Source organism: Typha latifolia, chromosome 12 (genome assembly GCF_019914945.1).
Source record: "Typha latifolia isolate L0001 chromosome 12, TyphaL0001v2, whole genome shotgun sequence".
Classification (NCBI taxonomy): Eukaryota; Viridiplantae; Streptophyta; class Magnoliopsida; order Poales; family Typhaceae; genus Typha; species Typha latifolia.
The window spans coordinates 9,006,413-9,031,634 of NC_133097.1; the positions used below are offsets into that span (position 1 = coordinate 9,006,413).

Sequence of the window (25,222 nt, forward strand, 5' to 3'; positions counted from 1 at the left end):
AGTTTAGGTTAGGTAGTTGCCATGACCCACATCAGACATATATATAAAATCCAAAATGACATACATATTTGTTATCGAGCGTTTACGTGAGATTTTCCGAATTTATTTCTTTTTTTTAAATTATTTTCCTTAGATTTTATATTAAAAAAATTGACAGTTATTTTTGGCTCAACTAACCCTCACCATCTCGCTATATATATATAGTTGTACTGTTAACAACTAATTAACTGTTGCAGCCTTATCCTATATATTAATACTTAAGTATATGATATTACTATTGTGGATACCACCCAACTCATGAAACAAAAGATATGTCAGATGTCAGATGTTAGGAATATATATATATAGTTTACAGATAGATTAAAGTTTTTTTTTTTTGTGCATGCATGCCAAATCTTATATTTACTTATATACCCCTCTAAATCTATAATTTGTATGTGTATTTTTTTATGTAGATATTCTTTGGAGTTAACGAAGTACTAAAATTTAAATAATTTAAATATAAAAAGATAAAATTATGGAGGGCATATAAGTGAAAAGGTAACAGTTGAAGGGTAAACTCGTGAAAGAGCCTTTCTGTTATCTATCCACTGCCGATAGCTATTCGTTATTTCGACCAGAAAAGGATAAGGTACTGGCAGCTCCTAAATTCACGTGGATAAAAAATGAGAATTGATCTCCGATCGGGGGCTTTGACGATTCACAACGACTTCTTTCAAAACACACGGTGGGCCCCGCGAAAAAGTGGCGCATCTCTCGAGGCTTCATCTCTCGCTCTCTTCGTTCCTCCTCCTCCTCCTCCTCCTCCTCCTCCTCCCCTCTTCGAGTGTGCCGAAAGTACGAATATAAATTTAAAAAGAATCCATCTTCGCCGACGTATTCGATCCATGCGAATTGTTGGATTCCTTATCAGAAGAGCAGAGTATTAGGAGAAAAGGTGCGGAAATAAAGCGGAAAAAACCCGAGAAAAATCGAATCTTTCGAGCAGGGGAAGGGAGCCGCAAGCCAATTCTTCTCTTTTGGGAGAGATTTATGAGGTTGGGTTTCTCCTTCGAGTGAAAATTGTGGTTAATGGATTTGTTCCCGTTTCTTAGCTTTTATTTCACTTCTCATCGTCTGTAGAGATAAGATTTTCTTAGTTCTAATGATGTTGATTTGAACTGGATTCATTTGGGTGTTTCAGAGTCTTGGCATGGCGGAACGCAATGAAGGGATTTTCTTTTTTAATCGTTTGAATTAGTGGGCGTTTGGATTCATGTCTAATGCTTACTAGGAGTTGTGACTAGGAGCCTTTAGATCGATCGCCCCTCCTTTTATACCTAGACGGGTTGAGTCCCTAATCTATTTCGGTTGTCAGAGTAAGTATTTTCCTGCTGTATGTCGATGAATTGATTTGGACTGATTCACTCGGAAATTTTACTTTGTGGGTTTGGCGCCTTCACGTCTGTTGCTAAGGAAACTGAATTAGGTTTCTTAAGTTCTGAAAAGAACAAACTTTTCTTTACTTCATTGTACAGTATCGTTTTCATATTTTGTTTATTTTTTATGGAAGGAAGAGTACACGCAATTAGGACTGATGACGAGGGTGACGGGTGATTTTGGAGACAGCATGCAGAAAGATGCACTTCATATGGTTTCATCTGATGCTAATTTCGTCAAGGGTCGATTTCCAGATTACAAAATAGGAGCCAACAATACAATCATTGAACCCGAGAATGCTCCTGAGGTTATGCCTCTCAAGGAGGTTGTCGCAAAGGAGACAGCCCAGCTGCTGGAGCAGCAGAAGCGGCTTTCTGTTCGCGACCTTAAGGAGAAATTTGAGAAGGGCCTGTCTGGTGCTGCAAAATTATCAGCTGAGGTCTTGCTTCCAACTTTTATTTGTTTCCATGATTTGAATATTTGAGACAAAAGAACAAGGGCAAAGGAATTGTATTGTTTTTAGTGTTATGAAGTATTTATTCTTTTCATCTCTTCTAGTTTTGAACTATCGTGATGTTGACTGGATCACAGTCGGATGGCCCGTAAGCCATGGGGTTATTACTGTATTACTCTCCAACGTGTGGGTTCTAGATATAATGAGACACTAACCTATGTGTCTGCTGTTACTCATGGGAGCTGCTTTGCTCATAATCGTTATTTGACTTTTTCAGGCAAAATGGAGAGAAGTGGCTTCATTGGATAGACATGTCCTTCTAAAGAAACTAAGGGATGTGCTGGACTCTCTAAGAGGGCGGGTGGCAGGTCGTAACAGAGATGATGCTGAGGAAGCAATCTCATTGGTTGGTTTTCTCTTTTTTATCGTTTCTCATCATGCATATAATTATTTAGAAACACATTCTATATTCTTGAATTAGGTGGTGCATTGTGGCACCAAGTTTTTTATCACTTGGGACAACAAGATCATCTGATATAGAAAAAGGAGAGTTTTTCTATGTCTATGTGTAGGTGGAAGCTTTATAGAGTTGTCTATGTGTAGGTGGAAGCTCTAGCACTTCAGCTGACTCAGAAAGAAGGAGAGTTGTTCCATGAAAAAGCAGAAGTGGAAAAGCTAGCAAACTTTCTTAAGCAGGTTAGTGGAAGTAGTTAATAATTATGTGAGTGGGTGTGCTATGTGTTCTTGCTTTTATTGAGTTAATGGCTTAATGCTGAATGTTTCTTGGTTCATCTTTTGTTTGCTTTGCAATTTATTAGCTTGCTTTTTATACTTTGGGGACTCAATCTTTTCTCCTTTTCCTTCACTCTATTAGCAGAGTTGAATATAAAGACATGCTATGTAAGTGCATAAAGAACTAGAACTGCCAACTTTCTGTCTGGCTAGATATCAGCAAGCTAGTAGATAAATTTACTTAATATTGTTTTGGTGTGTGAATATGATACCAATACTGCCAGTTTTCAGAAGAGACACTGATAAAAAATGATTGCATCTCTTCTATCTCCCATTCTTTCTGAGTTTCTCTTCCTTTTCTGCTTCTAGGCTACCGAAGATGCTAAAAAAGTTGTTGAAGAAGAAAAGACCCTTGCTCTTGGTGAAATTGAAAGAGCCAAAGCAGCAATAGAAAGAGTCGAACAAGCCCTGCGAGAACATGAACTGTCCACCAGTAATACGGAGGAACAGGTGGCTTGCAGTAGTTAAATATTAGAAATTTTCACCTGTATTCCAGATTTCTTTTAGTAGTCTTACGTGATATGATACAATTTTCTTTCTAGAAGTCATCACTTAAATATGTCATTATCATCAGGAAATTAACTTTTATTGGTTCGTTAAGTTGATGTTGATATATATACTATACTTGCAGTTTTTTTCCTACTTAATTTTTGGCGGTATTCCGATATCATGATTCTCTTGATTATTCAATTAGTTCTAGAGCTAGGTAGTTGCACACATTCTTGTGCTCAAGCTTTGGCTGATTTTAAGCTTTCTTCCACATGGTTGCACACAAAAATTTTACCAGTTATTTTTAAGAAAATATAATTACCATGTTTGCAGTTGTCTATAAGATAACAAATAACAAAGATGAGAATATGTTTGTGATAATCATGGAGTTAATTTGTTGCATTTTAGTTAGCATTCTAGTTCTTGATCTGATTTTGCATGCTATTGCTGTAAATCATAGATATGTATATGCATGTATATGGACTCTGTACCTTTTCTATTCTGATCTTATGTTAACTTGTATCTTCATCATTTAAACTGAAAGGAGATGGAAGAACTAAGAAAAGAGATTCAAGAGGCTAGGAGAATCAAAATGCTTCACCAGCCAAGCAGGGTAGGTTTCTTAGTAAGCATTGGAAGTTTTAACTGCCACACTGGTTTCGATTTATTCTCTTATTTATTATATTTATTGAAATTCCATTCTGCTTTATCTGGTTTTCCTTCATATATCTTCATTGGAAAATTGGAAATATATCTTTTTGTGCCAGTTCCAAAATTTTAGCATATTTCCTGTTTTCCCTGATATGCTTACAGAAAAAGTTCAGTTTAGACCCTTATTAAAGTAGCTGCTAATATGATGAATCAAATTTTATAATAGGTAATGGACATGGAACATGAACTTCGAGCACTCCGGGTTCTTCTTTTAGAGAAGTCTCAGCTATGCATTCATCTTAAGAAAGAGGTTGGTTATGGCTTTTTTTTTTTTTTTTTTTTTTTTTTTTTTTGCTTCCAGCATGATTACCTACTGTAGCATAGTCACAGCCATGACTATCTACTCTATCATAGTCAGATGATCAGATTTATGACTGCCTACTCTTTCTCTCTATCCTAATTTTCGAGCCAAATGTATCTTCCTTTTACCTTTGTGTTGATTTTGGCATGTAACTGCTTTTTCATGCTTTGGAGATTATCCTCTGATTTATGTGTGTTATTTTCCTGCTTTATTCATTTTCATGCATGACAAGATCATCCAATTTGTGATTTTAATTATGTTTGTACTCCTTCCTGTGATAAGTTTATGCTTTCCTATATTCATTTTCGTGACTTCTTCTATCATGATGATTTACAAGCTCATGTTGACTATGTGAAGCTGAGGTCATTGTGGAGCAGATGAGTACTTAATTAAAAGAAATAAGAAGTTTAAGTTGCTAACTTGCTATGACTGTGCATTTAATTGTATCCATATTTCTTTCTTTCTTCAGCTTGCAATGATCAAAAGGCTTGAGGAAGACAAGTCCTGTCTTTTTGAGCTTGAAGGTTCTGAAAGTCTAGGATCATGCTTACATATTGTTCCTCGAGTTGATACTGCTCCGGATATCTCAAATTGTTCAATTCAGTGGTACCGCATAATACCTGAGGGAAGCAAGAAAGTATTAATTTCAGGTAATGCCTTCAATATTACTCCCCATCCTAATCATTCTGTGGTGTTATGTCCCATGTCATCAATTGTAGGAAGTGAATCAGTTGTTTGATTATTTCTTTAGATATTTTGAGTATGAATCTTATTATTGATCTTTTCCATTTTTAAATCAACCAAACCAATTAAAATAAGGGGAAAATAATAAATTACAGTAGCAAAACAATTTTTGGTTAGTATGATAAAGCTGTCATGGATTTCTTATTTTAGAATTAATACATGGCACATTCTATTTCTGTTAATCTGTTCTAGTTTCTATTGATCTTGACTTCAAGTTTTAATCTCCATCACTCGCAGGAGCAACAAAAAGTACTTATGCTCCAGAGCCACTTGATGTTGGGAGATTGCTGCAAGCAGAGGTTATTTTAGATGATGAAAGAGTCACAGTGTCGACAGCTGGTCCAATAGATCCTGGTTGGGCCTTTTCCGTTCTGAGAGTTTTTTATTTGTCAATTGTATTTCCTCCAATTTGGAAGTGATTCTGTTTCATCAGTTATACATGATTTATTTTAAAATCACTGCACAATACTAGCTCTATCACATTATGACTCTGTTTTATTTAACATACTATTCTATCAATTGAAATATCTGACTATTTATTTTGAACAGCTGCAGGATTGGAAACATACATCGAGACACTTGTTAAAAAGTCTGATAATGAGTTCAACGTATGAATTTATGTTGCTTCTTTTAGCTATCTTGACTTCTCTAATTATTAAATGATACAATTTTGGGGTTTTCTGAGTTTTATTACTGAAGTAATCTTTGATGTTGTGATTTCATCCAATATTTTCTTGATGTTTTGGTTTTTAATGATTTTATCATGATAAAATCTGCTGCAATAATAATCATGCGTAAATGAATTACAAGTAGTTACATGAATATCTCTGTCTTGTTTCTAGGCTGAGCTTTATTGATGGGTATGGTAAAGATCCACTATATTTGGATTGTGTTCTCATTTGACGATCCATATACATATGCAAATTCATTCCATGGAGAAAATCAGGGAACCTAACTTTGTAGTTGTGATTCACTTCCAAAATTTACCTGACTAACCGTGAGGCCACCAAGACTTACTTTTTATTGTGACCTACTGGCCAGCAGGTTCCATGGACAGTCGTGTATATATGACAGTTAATTGTGGATGATAACGGATTAACTGTGACGGAAAAGTAATGACTGTGATTCACATTCTCTAACTCTGATTTTTAGGCTGCAATTTAGACTGCTTTCTTTATGGACTGGAATGCAAATTTAATCAAATCTACAACCAGTAATGACTCTGATTTGCATTTTCTGACTATGAATCTTGGCTGCAATTTACAGTGCTTTCTTTATGAACTGAGATGCAAATTTAATCAAATCTGCAAACAGTACTGAATTGTCTCATCATTATTTATTCAGCATCTTCTTACTTTCTGGATGTCTTTCATGTTGCTTTTGTCAGGTGGTTGTTACCCACATGAATGGTCGTGATTATCCATCAAGTTCAGTCCATGCACTTCATGTAGAGACACTCCGTATCAAACTTCGTAAAGGCAGGAGCACAAAGGCGAAAGAATCATATTCTTCATCTATGCAGGTAATAACATCTGAGAGTATAAATCGTGAATCAGATGTGGTTAACACACTTAATAATTAGTCAACAGAACTCTTAAAAATGCTCTATAAATTGCAATTTCAAAGTGAGATAATTCTGAGTGATGTTTCAGTTTTAGAATAATAATGGGTTCCATCTGATTTTCTTTTTCCTGGACACTCCAGCTCTGTGGAGTCCGAGGTGGTGGTAGTGCTGCGGCTCAAGCAGTATTCTGGCAAGCTAGGAAAGGCTTGTCCTTTACGCTAGCTTTTGAAACCGAGAGGGAAAGGAATGCTGCAATTCTTCTTGCTCGTAAATTTGCATTTAGCTGTAATGTAAGTAATTCATCAATGTATACCAGTCACCTCTTTTTCTTGCATTTCTTTAAATTACTACTCGATGCTATACGAAGATTCATCTAGGACTCCTACTATTTATTTTTAAGTAGTACATTTTGTTTACAAGATAGTCTGTTATAGGTTTATTTACTTTTTGATTCTTGGAGCATTTCAGCTTCTTCTTCTTCTTCTTCTTCTTCTTCTTCTTCTTCTTCTTATATTTTTTTTTAATCTGATCAATGGCAGATCATGCTTGCCGGGCCAGATGACCAGGCTTCATTGTAAACCTGACAAACTAACACTGCGTGCTTCTGGACTACTGTTTGTACAACTAGGCTTTGTGATTGTGTATTTATTGATTTTTAAGGTGAAAAATAGATATTCCACTTGAGGATTTTCTTCTTCTGATAGTGTTTTATCATGGCATCCTTTTATTTGCCTTCGCATTGGTGGTAAACTCACTTGTTTACAACGATCATATGTAAGTTTTCTTTAGCTTTAAGTGTAATACTCACTTTGTTTGAAGATCATACTCTTGTAATAGACAAAATCCATACGGGTTATGATATTTCTGTTTCAGTACAAGGATTATTCATCAAACTAGTGTGTCTGTTGTTCTTGGCCACACACACACACACATATATATATATATAGTAAGATTTTGTCGAAATATCCGATTTGGTTGGACGCATAAGAATGTCAAGCAGAGAGAATTACACAGGATTTCAGACACTGATTCATTTATCAGCCTAAGCACTAAACAGTGGGTACTTACAAGTTTATTTATTTTGCAATGACAGTTTAAGTTTTTTAGATTTTTTATTATTATTATCTAAGAGCCTAATCGATTAAATCTAAATTGGACAAATAGTCAATTTTCTCTTAATACAAAAGCACCTAGGCTTCGAAGCATATAAAGATGCTGGGCTGAGCCATTAGGCCAATCTTTTGAGCTACATATAAGCCTACTACCACATCAAACTACTACTTCAATACCACACCACGTTATACTGTCGAGCAGAATCTGAGCCAAAGCCGAGCAGAGCTACTATTTGCAAATTAACCAATAATAGAGTTGATATATGTACTCGCTGTCATATGATCAATTATAACCCTTAAATAATTATTGTGAAGGAACAGCGTGACGATTTAGAGCATATCTTAGCAATGTAACAATGTATATAGTCTGAAGTTTAAATTGAACAACTTACTATATTAACTAAAGCTTTTGTGAGGTTTCAATGTCTCAGTATCTAGAAATGATCGATCTTTTATCTAGCTCATATCTAGTCTTCGATTTACAATCGATAAAAAAAAAAGACCACTAACTGCAAATAAATTTCTAATTTGCGTTCCACCCTTGGCACCAAGGCTAGACCATCTAAGTCGTCACGCAGCCTCCTTTGTTTAGAACTTTCTAGATATCAAACTAAAAATATTATTGAGCCCATCAATCATTTTATTCGTTATACTCCAAACTTGAATGTTAACATACCAATACGAAAAAAGCCTCTTAGCATTCTTTCGGAAGTCAATTGCTGGCTGCCAACTGTCCGAGTGCAGCAGAAACTCCTGCAACCGGCACTGCAGACGATCCTATCCCCTAAATCTACCGGATAATTGTGCAGGTAGACTAGGGACATCAAATTATTCAACACTTTCAACGCGTGCTAGGGAATCGTTCCCTTAATTAAACCCCAACGGCTAGTTTCGGAGCACTATAGCACTGCACAAATCCGAGCCGTTGGATCCCACGTGAACGGACCGTTGGATTTTCAAAAGAATTCGACCGTTTGAGCCGCCCTTGGTACTAGAAAAGGAAACCCCTCTCATCGACGCCCCCCTTCTCCCTTTTTATGTGAGACCCAGAAAGCCTCCAGGAAAAACCTAAGAAGAGAGAGACAGTGTGAAGGAAGAAGAAGGGAGAAAAGGAGAAAAGATGGCTTCGAGGCATCAAGTGATGGATTCCCAGCGGCAGAGAGGTAAATCTTTGGAAAAATAGCTCTTTGATGAAGACCCAATTCCTTGATGCTCTTCTTGCCTAATTTTTTTTGGTTCTTTACTTTCTTTCAATATCTTCTGTTGGTTTCATTCTCTTCCTTTGATGGGTTTGTTTTGGATACATTTCTAATCTACTTCGTTGGTATAAATTTTGGACCTTCTTTATTTTTGAATCCTTTGTGTTTGGGGTTTATCGAGTCCCCATCCCTAATTTCTTTCGAACTTTCAGATATGTGGATTTTCGGGAAGAATTTCTACACTTGGTTAATTCCTTTTTTGTTGATTCATTTCGTTTAGTTTCCTTTCTTTCTTCTCGTCCAAGGACACATAAGCTAAATCTTATGCAACTTGTTCTGCAATCATCAGGTGGGGTCGTACCCATCCACAAGCCAAAGGCTGGCGCTGGAGCAGATGGGAAGAACCGGCGAGCGCTGGAAGACATCGGCAATCTGGTTACTGTTCGAGCCGTCGAAGGGTAACACAAACTTAGGCTTGTTTTAGACCCAAGAAGACTAATTGCTTTCATTCTTTTTCCTAATCTTTTTTCTTGTTCTTAAACCAGAAAGCAGCAGGTCCAGATCAATCGACCCATTACTAGGTAGGTGCTAATTTTCCTTCTAACTATGACATATTACCTTTTGTCTCTTTTATTTCAGACTATCTGATATAATGTTTCTTCCTCACAGAAGTTTTGGTGCTAAACTCCTAGCAAATTCACAAGCTGCCGCCGCCGCCACTGTTGACAGTAAGGTATTGAGCCTTCACCATTTTCTTCGGCGGCAATGCTTTCGTCTAAGAGCAGTTGTAGTTATCCTGCAGTGTTTTTCACTTGATGTAAAATGTCAATTCACCCATATATGTGCAGAAACCTGTAGCTGTTCCTGTTGATGGAGCAGCGAGAAAGGGTGGCATAAAAGCAACCAAGAAGGTTGCCATTAAGCCCAAGCCTCAGAATGTTTGCGAGATCAGTTCTGACTCAGATAATGGAACGAAGCCGATGTCGACGAGTAGCATCAGTTGCAGTAGCAAATCTGCAAGAAAGAAAGTTAACTCACTCACTTCAGTACTTACAGCTCGTAGCAAGGTATGTATGTTACAACTTTCAATATTATTCAGGATTTCAAGCTAGTTATGAATTCTTGTTCTAAAATCTTTGTTGTCATCGATGAACATTAGGCTGCTTGTGGAATTACTGACAAACCAAAAGATTTGGTTCAAGACATCGATGCATCGGATGCCGAAGATCAGTTAGCTGTGGTGGATTATGTCGAAGACATTTATAAGTTCTATAAACTTGCAGAGGTACATTTTTCTCTTTTGCTTCGTTGACCATCACATACAATTTTTCCGGCTCCATTTGTGCTGAAAGGCGTTCACTTTTTGATGCAGAACTCCAGCCGGATACATGACTACATGGATTCCCAGGTTGAGATCAACGCAAAGATGAGGGCCATTCTTGCTGATTGGATAATTGAAGTGCACCATAAATTTGAGCTGATGCCTGAAACTCTCTACCTCACATTCTATATCATTGATCGGTACCTTTCAATGGAGACTGTAACGAGGAGAGAGCTGCAGCTTGTAGGTGTTTGTTCCATGCTAATTGCCTGCAAGTATGAGGAAATATGGGCTCCAGAGGTAGAAGCATAGTATATCATCTTCTAGTTTCATTCTGATTCTAGTAGTCCATTTGTATCTGAACTCGCTCAACTAATTATTATCTGGGTCCAGGTGAATGATTTCATCTGCATATCAGACAGGGCATACTCCAGAGAGCAGATACTGGTGATGGAAAAAGCAATTCTGAACAAACTGGAATGGAACTTGACTGTTCCTACGTCGTATGTGTTTCTTGTAAGATTTATCAAGGCTGCAGCGAGTGATAAAGAGGTGAAAGCAATAGATTATATAGACTGTTTATAACTATCATAAAATTCCCTCAGCCTTTGCCTCAGCGATCTTTTGGCTAAAATGCAGATGGAGCACATGGTTTTCTTCTTCGCTGAATTGGCTCTGATGCAGTACTCCATGATCATGTTCTGCCCGTCTATGATCGCCGCTTCTGCCGTCTATGCAGCGTGCTGTACGCTAAAGAAGAGCCCTCTTTGGACCGAGACACTAAAGCGCCATACCGGATTCTCCGAGCAGCAATTGTTGTATGTGCCTTCTTCCTTTATGCTAATTGTGAAGGTTCTCGATATTTTTTTCTTTTTTTTCTTTTCATGGTTGACAAATTGTTGTATGTTGCAGGGATTGTACTAAGATGCTGGTGAACTCTCATTCAGCAGCAGGTGAGAGTAAACTGAAGGTTGTGTACAAGAAGTACTCAGATGCAAAGTTTGGAGCTGTCGCGTTGTATCCTGCGGCTACAAAACTGATATAGGAGTCAAAGTCTTTGAAATAGAGCCTTCTTTTTTTCTGTTTTTTGGGGTCATTCATTTGTTGGATTGAAGGCAGCGGAGAGATCATTTCGATGATGATAGGATAATTTGTGTGTGTGTGTATCTTTGTGGTTTTCATACTCTATTCTCAGGAGTACAGTTTATCAAACAGTCGAGGGGTTTCAGAGAAATGTCATCTTTTTTTCTGTGATAAGTGATTTTGCAAGAGCCTTCTTTTTTCTGTTTTTTGGGGGTCATTCATTTGTTGGATTGAAGGCAATGGAGATCATCTCGATGATGATAGGATAATTTCTTTTTTCTGTATCTTTGTGGTTCATACTCTATTATCAAACAGCCGAGATGTTTCAGAGAAATGTCTTCTGCTTGACATTTATGAATGTGAATAATATAATTTGGCTGTTGGCTGACTTTTCTTGAACGAATATTCATATCAAAACCATTTTTTTTAATTTCACTTTTAGTTTTTTCTTTTCCTTCTGGAAAACCTTTCGTTCCCCATCCCCCTCCATTCATTATTCAGAATTTTTATTTATCTCATTGATTTCATAATGTGTATCAGCTAAAATTTCAAGGGAAAACATTATATCTTAGGTTATCGAGAGATTTTGTCCCAGATGACTATTTTTCAGACAGCTACTTCTAAATCTTTGTTTCAGATTTCTGTTCGAAAAGAAATCAGTCAGATACCATAGTATGCGGTAAGTAATTCAAGTAAATGTTGTTGCAAATTGAAATGTTGGGTTATTATATGAATACCCATTAAATTTTCAAAATATAGCATTTTTTTTTGTTCTTAAAATACCAACCAGTACCAAGTCGTAGATGAAGAAGAAGAACACACATTACTAGCAACCATACTATATAATCCAAGAATTGCAAATTAAGAAACATCAACCAATCTAACTGATTGATATTTCAGTACAGTGGACTTCTGGGGTGTCTCTTAGACTTAGACTACATTCTTCCATTCATGGCTGTTTGTTTACAAGACATTTAACAAAAGAAGTGAGGTTAGCATACGAAGATCCACCACCCTCTTCCATTGTTCGAAGAGAAGCTTCTCGCAGTTCCATAGCTCTTCTTCTCAACTCCTTACTTTCAGTTCCGTCCAAGTCCATCAACCTCTTCACAACCTCCGCAATCTCCTCTCTTCGGACGATGTTATCCTCCCCCGTCTTCTCCTTCAAACTGATTCCAACCTTCCATTCATCGACTATAAGTCGGCTGTCGGGCGGCTGATCCCAAAATATAGGAAACGTAAGCATCGGCACACCTGCGAACACAGCCTCGAGCGTCGAGTTCCAGCCACAGTGAGTAAGGAAGCCTCCCACTGAAGGATGGCACAAGGTTCTCAACTGGTCACACCACGGCACAACCAAGCCCATATCACCAACCATTTCTCGCATCCGAGAAGACTCCCCGCGAGCAACCCACAAGAACTTAGTCTCACTTGCGCACAAGCCCATCGCGATCTCATCGAGCTGAGACGGCGACACTGAGAGGAAGCTACCCAGAGAGACGTACAACACTGAGTTGTTAGGTTGGGAGTCTAACCAACTGAAGTAGTCCAGGTGATGAGCATTTGATGGTATGGATCTCACTGGATTCTCCTCTTTGAGCATCACGTAAGGAATTGAAGGACCAAGAGTGTACACAGGACATGGGAGCTCTGCTCTTAATGCATCTATTACGCTTGCTTCAATCTCATAGAAGGAGGTGAAGAGGATGCATTGGGCTTTCTTTACCCAGGAGAAGGCTTCCAGAGCTCTTTGCAATGTCGGAGCGGATAAGACGGGCAGGATATCGGATAACTTTATTGACGTGATTCCTGGTATATATTGTTCCAAGTACTCATCTTCTTCTGTAGAAGAACAAAAATCATATGAACACCTACTTCTACATCTATTCTGCAATGGTTTACAAAGTTAACAAAGAGCAGAAAAATGCGGATAAGAAGATTAAGATGACAACATTTGTAATCGAGCATAAAATTCTTGTGGGCAAAGTTATTCGTCAAACTACCACATTGATTACAGCACGATGAGCTTAACTAATATGAACTTGTGCAAACAAATCTTCTGATAGTCATGCAAGAATCAATTAAATTCATGTCATTTACTCATCAGTGTTTCAAGTAATCTCTAACCAATTAGAAATATTATCCGGTAAAACTGGGATAAAATCATTCAATCTACCCGCATACGGACAAGAAAAGAATAAGCACGAGAGTTATTGATCGGTGGAGATAGATAAGTCTACGGACATACCTATCGTCGCTTCGATCGAGACGCGGCGGTCGACTGGCAGGGGCAGCTGGTGAAAATGGTACAACACTGAGAAGAACCCGGCGGCCATGGTGCAGAACGAGAAGACCGGGATACCCCTCTGACTCCCAACCTCCACCGCCCACGGAAGGTACGAGTCGGCTATAATTGCCGACGCCGGCGGCTCGAGCCGATCGAGGAGCGGCTCGAACGGTGCCCCCATTTTGGTGGAGACGGCGTCGAGGAAGCCGGGGAAGTCAGCAGCCCGGCCGTTCTCGGAGGGGATGATGTTGGGTATGGTGACAAGCCGGACTTCGCTCGGAAGCGGCAGCGGCGGCGGCGAAGACGAGCCGAGGAGGTCGAGCCACTCCTCAGTGACGACGCACGTGACCTGTATGCCGCGGGAGGCGAGGAGACGGGAGAGGACTAGCATGGGGTTGATGTGGCCGCGGCCGGGGTAGGGCATGGCGACCACGTGGCAGGATCCCGTGGCGGCTTCCATTGTTCCGACAGCTTGTACTTGGTGGATCCGAGGAGGTGGCGAGGTTTCCGTCCAGCGAGATCTGGAACCCGTCAAGCCGTCACCAGGACTAATTATGTTAGGGAGTTTTCATCGTACACGCTATCTTATATGTTTATTTTCAGTTACACCCTGTCTTTAACTCGGGTTTTTTTCTGAAATCCAATACAAAAGCTAGTTAGTTAAGGGCGTTTCTTTTTCTTATTTTACTAAAATATAGGTGCCAAATTATAATAACGAAAAAGATAATAGAGTTATGAACCGTAGTAACCACAAATATAGGGTGTGAATTGAAAACGACCTAAAGTTACGTAGTTTGAGAGCATACGACAAGAGATATTATTACTCAAACAAGATCACAAGAAGCAAAAGCAAAGCAAAAGCCATATAAAATCTAATCCAAGGAGTGAGAGATTTGTCTCAGTAACTTAGCATGCTCTGCAATCAACGTAACAAACGCATCTATACCTCCTTCCTCACCCAACCCAGGGAGAAGCATCACCAACCCCTCAAAAGGCACCCAAGTGGGCAAGAAACCTCTTAAACCGCCGCCTCCTCCAAAATCCACCTCCTGGAATCGAAGCCTCACCCAGCTATCCACCTCCAAGATCGGCGAGAGCACGATGCCGTCGACGTCGTAAGCCGGCACGAGCTCTTCTTCTCCATACAGCTCTCCGAAATCCATAAACGACTGGAAGTATCGTTGATCGATCTCAAGTATCGCCTCGTGTACGATGCTCGCCGCCGCGGCGAGTCCTCCGGTTATTAATAGCTTCACGTTGGCTTTTGGGTACGCGTTGAGGACTAAGTTGCCGAAGAATTCGTTAGGAACCGGAGGTTTTAGCCTTGTTCTACCGTTCACTGAGACCCTCACCATGGTGTGATCACAATCTTGTAACCCTCGAGCTATTGTTATCTTCCTCCATAAGTGGCCTAACAGAGTCTCGAAGGTGGTGTACTTGTTGTTCACCTCTGCCTTTATCTTTCTTATGTAATCCGTAGAGTATCTTACTAACATGTTGGTGATTTCACTAGGATCAACATTGACAGGGTTTATAGTGAAACCTCGTCGATGTGTTGGTATTGACACGAAATCTAGACCCCAGTGCTCGAACTCGCATCGCGGGGGGCGGCGCGGGTTGAGCCAGGATCGGTCGTAGACCGGGAGGCGGTCGACGGTCGTCCCGCGAACGATTTGCGACCATGAGACGAAGAAGGTGCTCATGGATTGGCCGTCGGCTACTCTGTGATGCGCCGTGGCGCCGATCACTAGCCCGCCACACTTGAACCGGTTGAACTGGACTTGAAGCAATTGGACGGCATCGAACGGGGAGGGGTGCAAGAGCTGCAACTCCGGCGATGGCTCGAGCGGCAAGTAGTCGGATAGTTCCGACGACACGGTTGCTTCCACCACGAGCGCGCCACCGCCGTCGCCGCCTAATATAACGCACGGCCGGCGATGGCTAGAGCTGTAGCCGAGCCGACCGATGAGCGTCGGAAAGTGTGTAATAACCTTTGAAAGGCCATCAAGGAGAGCATCATTTGACGGCGTCGGCGCCGCGAAGGCGAAGAGGACGGCGATGTGGAGGTTGGAGGCGAAGCGGTCGAATATGGTGAGAGGTACTTGTGTTTCCATGGCATTAGGATTGCCATGGGCTAAGATAGTAGAGCTTTGTACTTGGACTTCCATTGTAAGCTAGTGAGCATGGACTACTCAAAGTGGACAGAGGGATGGTATTATATAGAGATAGAGGTGGTGTTGTGATAGAGATGAGGGAGTGGATAAACCCCACAAAGCTAACACGTAGAGCGTTACGTTAGCTTTGATTGCTTATGGAAGGAAACATCCAAACTTTGTTTGGTTTGGAGTCAAAGCTAACTCTTGTGTTTGAAAAAAAAAATGACGGTAGTCAACGCGGATAGAACTGCATAGAAATGGCTTCCTGTACTGCCACGTGTAGATCCGTACAATATCATTTGTTTTTTGTGGTCAAAATGTAAGGCTAGTTGTTGGTAGAGGTAATAAATTAGCCGCAGAAGGATATGGATTTCGTAATTTGCAATAAGATCTTTATATAGATCTTCTTATTTATTTTTAGTGACAAAGTATCTGTTAAATATTTCTTTGTTAAAAAAATTATGTCACCAATTTGAGGTCCTCTTAGAAATTATTTTAATTTAATTTTAAAGAATAAAAAAGAGAAATTTTAAGATAAGATGATAATTTAATGCTTTTTGTCGACATCCTCCCAAGGGTGAAAGATATTAGTTAGATAATTGATGGAATTAAATTTTATTATATTTATTGTTTTGCAACATTCCATCACATATAAACATTAAAACATTCTTTTCCCCTCATCCATCTCACAACTAATCAAAGATGCAGATATTTAATCGCTCAAACTAGTAAGCATGACATCAAGCAAAATCCAGCAGTAATTTAATGAACAAAACCAAGCAAAAATTAAATCTAATCCAAGGAGTGAGAGATCTGTCTCAATAACTCAGCATGGTCTTGAAGCAACGTAACAAACACATCTACACCTCCCTCCTCACCCAACCCAGGAAGAAACATCATCAACCCCTCAAACGGCACCCAAGTCGGCAAGAAGCTTCTCAGCTCACCTCCACCTCCCAAATCCATTTCCTGGAATCGGAACCTCACCCAGCTATCCATCTCCAACGTCGGCGAGAGCACGTTCCCGTCGACGTCGTAAGCCGGCACGAGCTCTTCTTCTCCGTGCAACTCTCCGAAGTCTATGAATGACTGGAAATATCCTTTGTCGATCTCAGCGATAGCTTCGTGAATAATACTCGCAGCTTTCACTAGTCCTCCATCTATTAGCACCTTCACATTACCTTTTGGGTACGCGTTAACGACTAAGTTGCCAAAGAAATCATCCGAAACTAGAGGTTTTAGCCTTGCTCTACCATTCACTGGGACGCGTACCGTGGTGTGTTCGTAATCTTGTAGCCTTCGAGCTATTGTTATTTTTCTCCATAGGTCAGCAGACAAAGTTTCAAAGGTGGTGAACTTGTTATCTACCTTAGCTTTTAACTTCTTTAGGTAATCTGAAGGGTATTTTAGCAATATGTTTGTTATTTTGCTAGGGTCGACGTTCTTGGTTAGGACATTGTGATGTGGCGTGGTGGGTATAAAGTCTTGACCCCAGTGCTGGAATTCGCACCTCGGCGGCCGCCGAGGTTTGAGCCAGGATAGATCGTAGACCGGCGGGCGGTCGATGGGCGCGCCGCGGACCGCCTTGGCCCATGCGGTCAAGAAGGCGCCCATCGAATGGCCGTCGGCCACCCGATGGTGCACCGAGAACCCGATTATGAGCCCCCCGCACTTGAAGCGGTTGAATTGCACCTGGAACAATTGGGCGCCGGCACCCGGGGATGGGTGTAACCGCTGTAACTCTGGTGAAGGCTTTAGCGGCAGGTGGTCGCATAACTCAGACGACACGGTCGCCTCCACCACCTGCGCGCCGCCACCGCCGCCCCCGCCCATTAGGATGCATGGGCGGCGGTGAGTAAGGCTGTAGCCGAGCCGAGCGGTGAGCGTCGGAAAATGTTTGAATGTATTACGTAGACCGTCGACAAGAGCGTCGTTTGCCGGCGTCGGAGACGCAAAGGCAAAGAGGACGGCTATGTGGATGTTGGACGCAAAGCGGTCAAAGACAGTGAGAGGTACTTCGGTCACCGGGACGGCGGGGGTGTTCGTACCGCCGTCGGATATGATGGTGGATCTTTGCACTTGGACCTCCATGTTTTGCAATATCTTGGGCAGCATGGTCTTTAGGAGGATAAATTTATAGTACTAAGATAGAGGAGGATAAGCCACAGGCTAACACGTAGAGTATTCGTTTTGATTGTTGTAGGTTTGGAGTTTGGTCAAACACTTATCATCTACGATTTTTGTTTCCTTATCATCTACTCTTCTTACATCGTAATCCGGAGACTTTGTAGGTTTGGAGTTGATGTCATCGTATTTATTGCCATACCTACCGCAATAGAACAAGTCTATCTTCTTTCATTTTTACTTCTTTTTTTCCTTCCTCTATATAATATATATACATAATACATTTCAAGAGTGATCCACGACATTAATTCGGATTTATACATGTACGACTCGACTTGGTGATCCTTCATCCTTTGATCTCGTTTCAAGACAATAGTAAGCTTGGAATATACGAATAAGGTGATGGTCCATTGAATAAGATTGGGATGACAAAGGATACAAGCTCTCAAGGAAATAACTTAACCAGAATTAACAGCAAAAGGCCACAAGTGCTAATGTTTGTTTGCCACAAAATATTGAAGTCAAGAAAGAGTGAAAAGACATAATTTCCGACAGTCTCAAAGTCTAGTCTACTGTACCTAAAGTAAGGTAAGTAGCTAGAATACTATATAATCTACTAGCACTTCCGAGTATGCTCAAAGCTCAGTGGCTGCTGATAGAATGGAGCCTGCACAAGTTTAACATTATTTCGTTAGGAAAAGAAAAACGAAAAAAGCAACAATCATCTTCAATCATTCTAGAAACAGAAACATTCTTCAATCATTCTAGCAACAGAAACATGATAAATTGAAAAAGAATCTCACACCAACCTGAAAAATGGCATGTCTCATGTGCTCATACGAGTTTGCGTACATCATAGCTGGGGTAGGCCATTGCATGTAGACGGAATTCTTGAAAGTTTGATTGCTTCCAGTAGCAGTAAAGGGGTTCACATCGGGTTTAGACATGTAGTTCCCTGGAGATTGGTTTCTCGCCAAATGACCACCGAATTGAGAGATGCCTGCCTCATACTGTGGGAAAGGAGGATGAAGAACAGTGTGGGACCCCATACCAAAATTCTGCCCGAGTGTGAGACCTCTAACATACCTACAAAGATTTATGATATACTCAGCACGACAGAAAGCCCATATTTTCAAGAAGACCTATTATCTTGGATTTAATATATGAAAATATTACGATGCTTAGTACTTTGCAGGCACTTTGCTACCTTTCATAGCTCCGGTCATAATCAGGATCTGTTCGGTCCTTCTCTCGGTCTCTAAAAATTGCAATCGAATATCCACCATCTTTAGAAGTTCTGATAATTTGTTCAGTAGCCTTCTGACTTTCCTGATCCTCCCTGATGGCATAGACATTTTTGCTTTCAGATGACGGAAATGATGGTGACCATTCTGCTACTGAATTGTTAGAACCATTAAAGATCCGGGCACGAGCCCTGTCATATTCCTCCTTCCGCTCTTCCATACTCCGCATACCGCCATTCTTAACTAGTTCTGCGGCATCACTGGAGGAAGCTCCTCTTGGCCTTTGACGAATTGCAATCTTAACTTGTCCACTAGTGACCTTTTCAGTCTGTTGTGCAGGAATATCAGATAAGAAGACAGCTGGAAATCTACTACTCGGTGTCTTCCTTGCAATTACCCTACTACCCTGACCATCTATGCTGTTGTCTAAGGCCATGGTCTGCAACCCATAGTGTTGAGCGACACGATGTGCACAACGTTTTAAATATGATGTTGGATAATGCTGGAATTCAAATTGGTGTACATCAGAGTTTTGCACAAATCTCTGAATGTCCAACTCCATCCGTAGAACTGCAGTAGAAATAAATAATTGTTTAAGATTAATGAATGGAGATACAAGAGCTAAAAAGAATTTAAGATGTCAATCACGTTAAATACTTAAATCATACTCTTGTAATTATTCCAAGAAATTTAAACTCCAAATAAAACTCAAGGTGGGTAGACTAAATCAAGATATGGGAATTTCAGGTATTGCTAATGATCGAATAAATGCACCTATTCCATAGTGCAATGACCACAATTTATTGCAATCCTATTTGTACCAGAAAGGAACGCTGTTGGCACCTACAGACAGTAAACCTAATTTATCTTTTCGAGCAATTTGCAATAACATTGTGCACTGTCCCAGTAATGTACGTAAATTTGATATATTAAGATGGTGAAAGAATTATCCTCGCAGAATAGAAGTACCTAAGGAGTAGTTCCGTTATATTGGATTAGTAATAAGAAGAGGGGGATTTACGAAGATATTGCAAATAGAATTAAGGAATGACGGTTGAAAAGAAGAAGAGTCTCTAGGTTGTTGTGTGAAGGTCATATACCTCTGATATCAAAAGGAAATCTAGCAAGATATTTACAACCTAACTATGGATCAGAATGTTAAGCAACTGGGAAACAACATACGCAGAAGCTGAGTTTAGACGTGATGAGTTAAGATAGACAAGAAAGGAACTTCCCTAGGAAAGGTAGGGTAATAAATTAATATATCCAACAGAAGTTGGTGCAGCTTCTATAGACAATATATTGTGGTGTTGGGCATATATACTAAGACCATATGAAGCACTACTGGATTGAGACTATAATTATGATAATATTATTCTGGTCGACAGGCCAAAACTGATGTCCTAGTGACAAAAAACATAAGAACATTTAGTTTAGCAAAGAATCTTACACTTAATGGATCTGGATTGCAGAAAAAGATCCCTATACTAAAGCCAACTCTGACTAATTGGTGCTAAATAAGTAAGGGGTTTGCTTGAACATAATTGATACCTATTAGATTCCTAGATGACATACTTGCAAGACCGAGTATGGACCTAGAAGATGGAAAGACAACAATTACTTCAAAGAAAAGTACATGAAGTGCAACGCCTATGCGCATCAACTAGATACTTCAGTAGGAACCCACAAATTACTGAAATAAGCATTCATTCATGGTGTCTTTCCCTTGTTTAAATATCAAATAATTGCTTAATGTAATCATATCAGGGCAACACCAAATTGGAGAAACAGATCTTAAGGTAGCAACAACGGAAGAAACAAACACGCAAGAAATGCAACAGCTAGAACCCTAAACATCAAATAACCCACCAAAATTAACACGCACACACGCGCAGTAAACAAAGCAAGGTAATTCTGGTCTCAGTTCGTAATTCCACCAGCTACTCCAAGATCTACGCACAGAAACCCTAAAACCAATAACTCAAGAAGAAATCCCACCGAGTAATCAGATTCAGTCGAAGCAAAAATCAACTCTCCAAGGCCCATAACGAAAGAAAAGGACCCAATCTTAACGCGAATTCCAACCCTCCAACCCCGCCCTAAAAAAATCAATCAAAGTAAGCAGCTTTCAAGCAAATCACAAACCGGTGAGCCGATGCCGGGGATTCTCAAGAGCCTCGACCAGGAAAGGATCCACAAGCGAGACGAGTCCTTCCCTCTCCTTCTCACCGGCGCCGAAAACCGTCGCCTGAGGGCCGGCCGAGCAGCTCTCCGGAGACTCCATGCCTCCCTCTGGCATAATAGAGAGAGAGAGAGAACGAGAGAGAGATGGAGATAGAATTCTTCTCCTTCTCTTCTCTCTAAAAATTTCTTCCCTTCTCTCTTTTGTTTTGTGGCGAAAGAGGCGAAAGGCTAAAGGCGAAGACTACGCCCTATCTTTAAGACTCGAGAGACGACAAAATCCGAATTAGTCTTGTTTTCCTTCTTTTTTTCTTATTACACAATACAATAGCTTCGGCCAAGTGGAGAGGTCCTGGCCGTTGGATGGGAAATCAGTGGGAGTGACAGCAGTGGGTTCTAGAACTTGGTTTTGGATCTAGATGGGTAGATCTGGGCCGTCCAGATCTGGTCTATTATTTTAAGACTTAAGTACGATATTTTAAGGAATGTAGCCATAATTATATTATTTTGAAACCTTTCGATAATAATTATTTAAAACTTTTGTCCCAAGTTATATTACTCCAAGTCTTTGACCAACATTATTCTAATGGATCTGCATAGACCTTCTATATAAATTGTGCTTAGAAAATATAAGCACTCATTTTTCAAAAACTTAATCTTACTATTTCAAAACTTTAAGAAAAATTTAGTGCAAACGTCTCTCTGTATGGCTATTACATATGAAAATAATTGAAGACACTTACTCTTGAGTCGAAAATAGCAGCATCAGCAAGAATTAAGTTGAAAATTTTGTCAAGTCCTACTCACTGATCAGGTGTTGTGAACTAGTTTAAAATTTACACAGCATCACGGCATAAATAGCACAATTTGCGAAATATAGTTCACCACAATCATTCGAAACAAATTTGATCGCAGAACAATTTTATCTTTACACAAACAGAAGAAAAATCATTGTTCTTTCATGAAGTATTACAATGATACCAACATGTCAAAACTTGTTCCCTTTTCTTACACGAGATTTACATCCATTAGGTCATATTGTGCTTCCACAGTTCTGTCTGCGATTCACATATACAAAAAGTGACAATGTTTACATCTAAGAGCATTTGCTCTCTCAGTTTTATTACTTCATTTACAATTACTAGATCTGAAATGAATCTAGCATCGCTTTAAGGGTCTTCTTAGATGAGGACCACTGCTTGTCGTTGGCGCTGGCAACAAATAGAACAACAGTATTTCCCTTGGCAGTCGCCTTTGCCAAATTGTGCGAGCCCGTCAGGGCAAATGGAGTCTCGAGCGTATAAGTGTAATACTGCACTTGCCAATAGAAAGATATCAGAAGCTGAATGTACTTGAGAGATACAAGAAAGAGATTATTTGTTCAGAGATATAAAGTCATAAAACTTCAGACATTTAACAATGTATCTTGATTGGTGCCACATTAGAATTAGCAAGAATAAGAGCTTTCATGTGTTGAAAGCAATTTGTGAAAATTTAAGCGGAGGAAGAAATTTCAAACAAATAATTTGTTAAGTTACCTCATGCTAATTTAGGGGAAAAAAGATTGCATAACTCATTATTGCAGAACTACTCCAAAAATACTTACTAATACCATCTAAAGCTAATGACGAGAACAGATGAGCTGTTGTTGAATAGCCCCCAAGAATTTCGCGGTTTAAGAATCTATGATAAACCAATTTAGTTTATCCCTCTAAGATGCAGTTAACTTTTCAAAAGATATCATTCAAACTGAGTTCAGGATAATAATAGGGATGATGGTATCTTATGTTCTGCAAGCAATCTCTCTAAACAGCAAGATGGTAAAATTGCAATAAAGAAAAAGGATTAGAAAAACTAAAAGAGGGAGTTTGAGAAAGAAAAAATACCGTTTGACCACCATGTTTTTCAATGGAAGTCTCTAATAGCTCGTCCGAATCAAATGTATTTCCAGTGACAAAAGGACCAAGAGAAGCGATCAACTTCTCAGGGCTTCCAATGTCTTCTATTGTTGCATTTGGTTTGTTAGTCAGACGGATTAAGGGGGAAGCCACCACCTGAACTTTTCCTTGTTTTTCATCTTCAAATTTCACCTCCACCCAAGGTTCAGCACATTTTGGCTGGCAGTAGTTTCCAGATAGTATGTTGGCAATTCGTATTTGTTTCCAAGTAGGAGGAAGAATAAATTCATAAGGTTGCACATTGCCTAGAAGAAGCAGAATGCTATGTAAGTTCTCATATATAACATAAGAAACAATAAATAAACCGCAAGCAGGTAATTGATGAAATCCACAAAAGAAAGCAAATTTAGAATCTTGTGATACTTTAATTAGCTATTGGACATTACAAATGTTAATGTGAACCGGAAACAATACCAATCAAGTTCCAAAATTCATTTAAAAATATTAGATTTTTAGTATTGATAAATATATACAAAATATTCTAAGTACTTTTATACATGTATATGAGTATATCTACAAATTTGATAAAATTTGATTTGAAGATTTTTTAGATTTGAAGCATATAAATCAGTGCGAATGCACTCTGGGCCATTTGAACGCATACTGCATACTATTCGAAGTTGTTCTAATGTACACATAATTATTTTACTCGTTTGAACATACTTGGAGGTAGTTCGAATGGGGCCATAGAATTTTGTAAAATATGAGATTTCGTGAGACCTAATTTAACTTAGATTTGACCTTATCTTTATAAGATATATAAGAGTTAGGATGCCCTAACTCTAGAAGAGATCGGCTATTACTTTGAGAAGAAACAACATTTTTCACCGACGAAGATTTTACTCTTCTTCTATATTGAAATGATTCATCTTAAGAGCTACCATAGTTGAAGATCAATCTCGAGGGTTGAAAATTAGAAATCAATTACAGAAAGCAATGAATTATGGGGTTTAGCTATCAAAATTGCGTAAGATAAAGTCGTGTGAATCGACGATCTGTCTGTAAGTCGAGTCTTGTAAGTTGGTACGATTTTTTAGTGATTGGTTTGATCCGAGTTTGGATCCATAATTTTTTATCCGGTTTTGGGTAGATATATCCACGTATCAATAGTTTTTTCAAAAAGGTTCATGAGGAGAGGAAATCTACAAAATAGATAGATATATAAGTATTTAGAGGGTGGAATTTTCAATTTCTATATGCGTGATTATATACACGTGTATGTAACTGGATCAATAGTTCCTAGAGAATATCTAATTTGTTTCCACTAGGAAACTATTTGACTCCTAAGTCATTGATCACACTGTTCTTATCTGCATATACAGGATATGATGAATTAAGATGACCATATTCATGCCAGATTTACTTATCAGATGATCGGAAAACAACAATTCACCAAGTTAATGTCAATAAATTAAAATTGCACACAAATATGATTCGATAACCAATTATGCCCATTATATGGTTCGAAGCATTTGGGATTTAAGATGAAAGCGATTACCAGCACGAAGAGCCGGAGTATCCTTGGGAGTGGCTTTGAAGAGGACGAAGGACGGATCGGAGGGCGACGGCGGCAGATACGACCCGACCTCGACCTCCCTAGCCTCCGATACTGAGGGACGCTTCAGGATTACGGAAGCCAAAGCGATTCCCCCGATCAAATCCCTCCGACTAGTGGCGACTGAGGCAAGAAGCGATTTCGAGGAATCCTTCAATGGCTTCTTGGGATTGCAGACGACGGAGATGGATTCAATGGGAGGAGAAGAAGGGATGGAAGAGGAGCGAAGAGATGTCGGCGTTGGGATTGAAGAGGAGGAGGAGAAGAGTTTGGAGATGGGAGCGGCCATTGGAGAGAAGAGGGAGTGGAGAGGAGGGATAAGAGTGTTTGATATATTTGGGTTTGGATCACGCTCTCTCCCGCTCTTATCCATCCAATATTGGAGTTGCGCTGGACGCCTAAACGAGCCGAGCCGAGCCTCCTAAGTCCTCTCGGAGTTCGGCTTATCTAATATGCCCTCTTTCACTTTATGAATATTTTTTTTATTCTAAAATTTTTAAAATAATAATTAAATATTATACTAATCTT

The 25,222-nt window shown here is 39.6% G+C and overlaps 7 protein-coding genes across 11 annotated transcripts; 2 read left to right on the top strand and 5 right to left on the bottom strand.

The window, feature by feature from the left end:
* The first annotated feature begins 694 nt into the window (after window positions 1–694).
* Window positions 695–7,367, top strand: LOC140799385 (stomatal closure-related actin-binding protein 1). Of its 5 annotated transcripts, none has more exons than XM_073153711.1 (14): window positions 695–1,037; window positions 1,184–1,358; window positions 1,557–1,858; window positions 2,151–2,279; window positions 2,477–2,569; window positions 2,975–3,115; window positions 3,699–3,767; window positions 4,032–4,115; window positions 4,636–4,816; window positions 5,148–5,264; window positions 5,460–5,518; window positions 6,298–6,432; window positions 6,615–6,764; window positions 7,014–7,367. In XM_073153711.1, exons 3-14 carry the CDS (start codon window positions 1,577–1,579, stop codon window positions 7,050–7,052), a joined length of 1,479 nt encoding a protein of 492 aa, XP_073009812.1. In that variant the 5' UTR covers window positions 695–1,037; window positions 1,184–1,358; window positions 1,557–1,576; the 3' UTR covers window positions 7,053–7,367. The 5 variants fall into 5 exon arrangements, with proteins under 5 accessions (XP_073009812.1, XP_073009810.1, XP_073009811.1 ...); XM_073153709.1 differs by having other exon boundaries at window positions 747–1,037; window positions 1,553–1,858; XM_073153710.1 differs by lacking the exon at window positions 1,184–1,358 and having other exon boundaries at window positions 747–1,037; window positions 1,553–1,858.
* A 1,240-nt stretch (window positions 7,368–8,607) lies between these two features.
* Window positions 8,608–11,390, top strand: LOC140798466 (G2/mitotic-specific cyclin S13-7-like). Its single transcript, XM_073152300.1, has 10 exons — window positions 8,608–8,749; window positions 9,135–9,243; window positions 9,331–9,366; window positions 9,455–9,518; window positions 9,634–9,852; window positions 9,945–10,070; window positions 10,158–10,406; window positions 10,500–10,658; window positions 10,746–10,924; window positions 11,019–11,390. The coding sequence occupies exons 1-10, from the start codon at window positions 8,707–8,709 to the stop codon at window positions 11,149–11,151; spliced, it is 1,317 nt and encodes a 438-aa protein (XP_073008401.1). The 5' UTR covers window positions 8,608–8,706; the 3' UTR covers window positions 11,152–11,390.
* A 622-nt stretch (window positions 11,391–12,012) lies between these two features.
* Window positions 12,013–14,029, bottom strand: LOC140798948 (UDP-glycosyltransferase 87A1-like). The gene is made up of 2 exons (XM_073153038.1): window positions 13,438–14,029; window positions 12,013–13,031 (listed from the first exon to the last, which is right to left on the bottom strand). Exons 1-2 carry the CDS (start codon window positions 13,934–13,936, stop codon window positions 12,139–12,141), a joined length of 1,392 nt encoding a protein of 463 aa, XP_073009139.1. The 5' UTR covers window positions 13,937–14,029; the 3' UTR covers window positions 12,013–12,138.
* A 319-nt stretch (window positions 14,030–14,348) lies between these two features.
* Window positions 14,349–15,590, bottom strand: LOC140798518 (tryptamine hydroxycinnamoyltransferase 1-like). Its single transcript, XM_073152373.1, has one exon. It carries the CDS (start codon window positions 15,588–15,590, stop codon window positions 14,349–14,351), a length of 1,242 nt encoding a protein of 413 aa, XP_073008474.1.
* Window positions 15,591–16,424: 834 nt separating this feature from the next.
* On the bottom strand, window positions 16,425–17,747 carry LOC140798519 (tryptamine hydroxycinnamoyltransferase 1-like). Its single transcript, XM_073152375.1, has one exon. The coding sequence runs from the start codon at window positions 17,745–17,747 to the stop codon at window positions 16,425–16,427; it is 1,323 nt and encodes a 440-aa protein (XP_073008476.1).
* A 398-nt stretch (window positions 17,748–18,145) lies between these two features.
* Window positions 18,146–21,464, bottom strand: LOC140798564 (uncharacterized). Its single transcript, XM_073152432.1, has 4 exons — window positions 21,146–21,464; window positions 18,964–19,570; window positions 18,566–18,842; window positions 18,146–18,423 (listed from the first exon to the last, which is right to left on the bottom strand). Exons 1-4 carry the CDS (start codon window positions 21,297–21,299, stop codon window positions 18,373–18,375), a joined length of 1,089 nt encoding a protein of 362 aa, XP_073008533.1. The 5' UTR covers window positions 21,300–21,464; the 3' UTR covers window positions 18,146–18,372.
* A 545-nt stretch (window positions 21,465–22,009) lies between these two features.
* On the bottom strand, window positions 22,010–25,021 carry LOC140799060 (psbP domain-containing protein 6, chloroplastic). The gene is made up of 3 exons (XM_073153193.1): window positions 24,638–25,021; window positions 23,068–23,384; window positions 22,010–22,493 (listed from the first exon to the last, which is right to left on the bottom strand). Exons 1-3 carry the CDS (start codon window positions 24,981–24,983, stop codon window positions 22,323–22,325), a joined length of 834 nt encoding a protein of 277 aa, XP_073009294.1. The 5' UTR covers window positions 24,984–25,021; the 3' UTR covers window positions 22,010–22,322.
* Window positions 25,022–25,222: the final 201 nt, after the last annotated feature.